The 6,167-nt window shown below is 43.8% G+C and overlaps 1 protein-coding gene across 1 annotated transcript; it reads left to right on the top strand.

Moving 5' to 3' along the window:
- The first annotated feature begins 620 nt into the window (after nt 1-620).
- LOC139400932 (uncharacterized) lies at nt 621-5,952 on the top strand. The gene is made up of 11 exons (XM_071145463.1): nt 621-709; nt 1,308-1,489; nt 2,715-2,914; nt 3,007-3,065; nt 3,184-3,398; nt 3,526-3,782; nt 4,024-4,158; nt 4,276-4,429; nt 4,682-4,708; nt 5,592-5,653; nt 5,716-5,952. Exons 1-11 carry the CDS (start codon nt 621-623, stop codon nt 5,950-5,952), a joined length of 1,617 nt encoding a protein of 538 aa, XP_071001564.1.
- The last annotated feature ends 215 nt before the right edge of the window (nt 5,953-6,167 follow it).

Here is a 6,167-nt window from a genome sequence, read left to right as displayed (position 1 = left end):
AGGGTATTGACCCTGGATGCTTCTGTGTGTGGCTCTGAATGGGAATCTGTTGGACTGTAGTTATTGAGCAGGGTATTGACCCTGGATGCTTCTGTGTGTCGCTCTGAATGGGAATCTGTTGGACTGTAGTTATTGAGCAGGGTATTGACCCTGGATGCTTCTGTGTGTGGCTCTGAATGGGAATCTGTTGGACTGTAGTTATTGAGCAGGGTATTGACCCTGGATGCTTCTGTGTGTGGCTCTGAATGGGAATCTGTTGGACTGTAGTTATTGAGCAGCTTCACATATTGTACGTTTCAAATATTCAATAAATAAAATTACACTTCCTGTCACTCATTCAGATTCTACATCCTGTGGTGTGGCCAATTTAAATTTAATCTCATGGGTGGAATGGGAGTCAATTCCCAAATTCTTTATTGAGCACAAACCTGGTGTATAAAATATCTGATATCATATTAGGAAATCAGTCAATTGATATGAATTATTTAGGCTCTAATTTATGGATTTCACTATTGGGCAGGGGCGCAGCCATGGGTGGGCATAGGCCTACCCACTGGGGAGCCATGCCCAGCCAATCAGAATGAGTTTTTCCCTACAAAAAGGCTTGATTACAGACAAAAATGCTCATCAGTTTCCTCAGCTGTCCGGATGGCTGGTCTCAGACGATGAAACCGGATGTGGAGGCCCTGGGCTGGTGTGGTTACACTTCGTCAGCGATTGTGAGGCCGGTTGGATGTACTGCCAGATTCTCTAAAACGACGTTGGAGTTTGTTTCTCGGCCATAAGCTATTATAAAATTCTCTGGCAACAGCTCTGTTGGACATTCCTGCGGTCAGCAGACCACTTGCACGCACCCACAAAACTTGACATCTGTAATGTGTGTCAAAACTGCACATTTTAGAGTAGCCTTTTGTCCCCAGCACAAGGTGCACCTGTGTAATGATGCTGTTTAATCAGCTTCTTGATAAGCCAAACCTGTCACATGGATGGATTACCTTGTCAAACGAGAAATGCTCACTAACAGGGACGTAAACAAATGTGTGCATATAATTTGAGAAATAAGCTTCTATGTTGTGTGATGTTCTTTTGTTTTAGCTCATGAAACATGTTACCAACATTTTCCATGTTGCATTTATATTTTTGTCGCAATACATATCGTATCGGCACCGAAGTATTGTATTGTGAGGTCCCTGGAAATTCCCAGCTCTACTAAATGACAGATTGCTCCTTTAAGATACTTTTCATTAAATGTTTATTTGGAAGCCGCTGATTTGATTATCTCAAGTCTGGTTAATCTTCACGGACAGATGGACGGACAACAGCAGTAGGAGCTGCAGGCCCATGAGGCTGGACCTGGGTGGGGCCTGCTGGTACTGGTGCCACAGGCCCATGAGGTTGGACCTGGGTGGGGCCTGCTGGTACTGGTGCCACAGGCCCATGAGGCTGGGACCTGGGCGGGGCCTGCTGGTACTGGTTGGATGTATCTGTAGTAAGTGAACCTACTGTCAAACTGATGGAGCTGAGATGGATGTATCTGTAGTAAGTGGACCTACTGTCAGACTGATGGAGCTGACATGGCTGTATCTGTAGTAAGTGGACCTACTGTCAGACTGATGGAGCTGACATGGATGTATCTGTAGTAAGTGGACCTACTGTCAGACTGATGGAGCTGACATGGATGTTCCTGTAGTAAGTAGACCTACTGTCAGACTGATGGAGCTGACATGGATGCATCTGTAGTAAGTGAACCTGCTGTCGGGTCTTGTGTTTCTGCTGGTCCTGGCTTGGTTTGGAGGTCTGTTCAGAAATATTGTGCTCATAAATGGACACTTTGATTAAAATTATTATTATTTTTTACCTTTATTTAACTAGGCAAGTCAGTTTTAAGAACAAATTCTTATTTTCAATGACGGCCTAGGAACAGTGGGTTAACTGCCTGTTCAGGGGCAGAACGACAGACTTGCCAGCTCGGGGGGATTGAACTAGTCCACCACTCTAACCACTAGGCTACCCTGCCGCCCCATAATGAATAAAGTTGGCTTCATAGTTTTTATCAATACGACTCTGGATGTGGAAAGCAGAAATGACAGGTTGAAGGTTATTGTGAAGATGGAAAAATACATATTGGTGGTAACAAACGGTTCCTAGAACCCAAGGTAAGAGTGAAGGAGATGGTCCTACAGATGTAGGATCTTAATTTGATCACTCATTTGTTGCAAATAATTTTACTACACAGCAGGAAATGCAAACTTGTAATGTATTGGAGTTTAAAGTTCTCTGAAGTTTGTATTTTCCACTTGATTTGCCCTAATAAAAAATGTATCAACCCCTAAAAAACTGTCAGTTAATTATAATACACAATGTGCTACCAAGGGGCGCAGCGGTCTAAGGCACTGCATCTCAGTGCTAGAGGCGTCACTACAGTCCCTGGTTTGATTTCCAGGCTGTATCACAACCGGCTGTAATTGGAGTCCAATAGGGCTGCGTACAATTGGCACATCGTCGTCAAGGTAGGGAGTCATTGTAAATAGGCATTTGTAGGAACTTATTTGCCTAGTTAAATGAAAAATAGTTAACATTTCCTGTTGCTGCAGGATTATTTTCCTGCTGAAGCAAACATGGCTCAAATTAAGATCCTACATCTGTATTTAATACAAAGACGACTTCAAACCAGTAACTAACACCATTTGATGTTTACACTATTTTTTGTGCAGATTCTCCTCTCCTCCTGGATCCCAATGATCCCATTGTTGGACAGGCCTTCACCTTGCCATCATCGACTAATGGGACAATGGAAGAAGAGAGCCAGGACTGTGTCAGAGTGTCTGACAGCTCAGCTGAGGCCATGGAGGAGTTAAGCGTCACAGAATGTAGAGTAGTGGACCAGAGCCTGTGTACTACTGATCCTCCCATGGTAAGACCCTCACTGGAAAGAAATACAAGTTGACTATGTTTCTATTACATTTCTCTACATAATCTTTAAAATCTATTGTTTTTCCATTTTAGAGGTCTCTTGAAAACTTTGAACCAGAAATCTACGATCATGAGGGCAAGGGAGCATACAGGTAACTCAGTATTATTTTACTTGTTTTCTCATGAATAGTTTAAGGACAATGCCTCATTTTTCAAGTCATATTCAGGGAATGTAATTAAAATGTCATTCTTCACCATTGTTTCCTCTAGGTTCCAGTGCCCCAGTGCAGGTCTGTTCCAGTGCAGTATAACAGGCCTGGTGTTCAGGATGGAGGGAGAGGGAGAGGTGCTCTATAGGACAGTCCACTGGGACACGAGGCTTCTAGCCAAGAGTGGCAAGAGGCCTGCAGGACCTCTGTTCATGTTTACATGCCTTAAGGGGTCTGTCTGTCAACTACACCTTCCACACTGTGAGATTCATTCTGGTAAGTAATACATTTCCAGGGAGGTTATAGCCTATGTATTCTTAATCACCATCAGTAGCATCACTACTCCACTACTGGGTTGTCATCGTCATCTGAACAGAAGACTAATGTTCTCTTTCTCACCTAGAGGGTGGATGTGACTTCCTGTCTGTAGCCCATGTGACTGATGATGACAGTATGGAGTTTCTCCTTCCCCATGAGGCAACAGAATCTCACGTCATATTAAACATCACTGGATTCGGCAAATATGGCATCACCAAGAAACAGGAAGCTCCTGTCTCTCCTATCCGTGCTCTGGTGCTACTATTTTACCAACTCCCAGATGATAATAATGAGTCCACCCTAAATGTGTTGTTGCTGCCCAGAAATGTTGACATTGATGAGGTAAGTAGATCAGAGTTGTCAAACTCCTCTTTGGTTGGAATTCTATCAAATATGCACTGTTGAACTCACCTTTTGCCACAGAACAATATTTTGGGGTGTAATGCAATTGTAAATGGTGAATCCAGACCATTACATCAAGATGATACCCTCAAGATCCGAGGGCGACATTTGGGCTTCCATGTTTCAGGTACTGCTACTAAATCATGACAGTGTGTTCCAAACCATTTCCAATCCTCTCAAGGTGTGTAAGACCAGGAGGACAAGGAATGGAGACAGAGAAATATACATGGAAATAAATCCTAACTGTAGACTAACCCCGGACGAAGAATACACCCTCTCCACCGATCTAACAGATGAACATCACATAGATCCAAAGGTAGTCTAATAAATATGAGCTAAGACTTAAATCATTTTTGTGATGCTACCTTGATAAGATATAGAAATCACATACAATTCTGTTTGACTTGATACTTACACTTTTTTTTCTCTTCAGAAAGCAGAGTTTGTGGATTATGATTCCTATACAAACTACATGCTGACATTTCAGTTGCGTTTAAAAACTGTTGTTGAAGAAGTGTATCTTCTTCTGGAAGAACATGGCGGTCCTGAAAATGAACGTGTATGGGACCGCCTTGTTTCACTACCAGGTAACTGAAACTCAGAGAGAGTAGGAGTTACAATATAACTAATAGTAGCATTTTACATTGACATTTTACATTACATTAGTAACAGTCATTGTAGTAGTAGTAGTAGTGATAACAGTAGTAGTAGTAGTGATTGCAGTAGTAGTAGTAATAGTAGTAGTAGTAGTCATATCGTTGTTGTTGATTAAATTAGATGAATTATGATACATCGTTATTTTACTACATAGTACAACACCTTCTCTTTCTCATCCACAGTCTCCCCAACAGAAGTTCCCTCTTCAGGTAACGGTTCTCATCAAACCTACTACTTGTCTCATCACCGATGGTTTCCTCATCATAAACAATGATACTATGAGGAAATCACATGTGAAGAACTCAAATTATCCTCGTGGTTCTGTGTTGTTAAATGAATGATGTTGTATAGAGACATTGGATCTTGCCTGCAGTGTAGCCTAGCTCACTTTAAATACTATATACCCACTTTTGGGTTAACAGCATGGACCAGGGGGTGGGTTAACAGCGTGGACCAGGGGGTGGGTTAACAGCGTGGGCCAGGGGGTGGGTTAACAACGCGGACCGGGGGGTGGGTTAACAACGCGGACCGGGTGGTGGGTTAACAACGCGGACCGGGTGGTGGGTTAACAACGCGGACCGGGTGGTGGGTTAACAACGCGGACCGGGTGGTGGGTTAGGGGGTGGGGTAACAGCATGACCCAGGGGGTGGGGTAACAACGTGGACCGGGGGGGGGGGGTTAACAGCGTGGACCGGGGGGGGGGGGGTTAACAGCGTGGACCGGGGGGTGTGTAAGCAACATTTTGTTTAAGAGTTTGATATTCTTCTGATAGAACAGGGCAGTAATGAATGGGAGAGATGTCTCTGCCTTCTAGGTAATGGACATTTAGAGCTAAACTCAAATGAACTCTGACATGTGGTGTAGGAAGAAGTAGCATTAGGAATAGAAGTAGAACTACAGGTGTTGCTGTTATTGAATTATGATGAAATGTTCTCATCAAGTCTTCTAGTTCTATTAGTCTCCTCCCTGATGGCCACCTCATCACAAACAATGATAATATGAGGAAATCCCATTTGAAAAAAAACTAAAATTCTCCTAATGGTTCTGTGTTGTAAAATGTATTATGTGTTACACCTGCAGCTCCTGTCCAGGTCCAACCCCACGGGCCTGTTACACCAGTACCAGCAGCTCATGTCCAGTTCCAACCCCATGGGCCTGTGGCACCAGTACCAGCAGCTCATGTCCAGTTCCAACCCCATGGGCCTGTGGCACCAGTACCAGCAGGCCCCGCCCAGGTCCAGCCTCATGGGCCTGTGGCACCAGTACCAGCAGCTCCTGTCCAGTTCCAACCCCACGGGCCTGTGGCACCAGTACCAGCAACTCCTGTCCAGTTCCAACCCCATGGGCCTGTGGCATCAGTACCAGCAGCTCCTGTCAGGGTCCAGCCTCATAGGCCTGCAGCTCCTACTGCTGCTGTTCGTCCATCTGTCCGTGAAGATCAACCAGACTTGAGATGATCAAATCAGTGGCTTCCATATAGAAATGTAGTGAAAAGTGTTTATCTAAAGCAGGAGCAATCTGAGATTTAAATGGATGATAATGAGAAATATTATTTCATAGATTTTTCATTGATTATTGAAGAATATAACTTATGTGCCTCATGAGCTTAGTTCAACTGCCATTCCCCATCAGAGGCCAAAATATAACCTTGTTTTAATCAATTGTTT

Source organism: Oncorhynchus clarkii, unplaced genomic scaffold (assembly GCF_045791955.1).
Source record: "Oncorhynchus clarkii lewisi isolate Uvic-CL-2024 unplaced genomic scaffold, UVic_Ocla_1.0 unplaced_contig_10391_pilon_pilon, whole genome shotgun sequence".
Taxonomy (NCBI): domain Eukaryota; kingdom Metazoa; phylum Chordata; class Actinopteri; order Salmoniformes; family Salmonidae; genus Oncorhynchus; species Oncorhynchus clarkii.
This window is presented reverse-complemented; position numbering and strand designations above follow the sequence as displayed.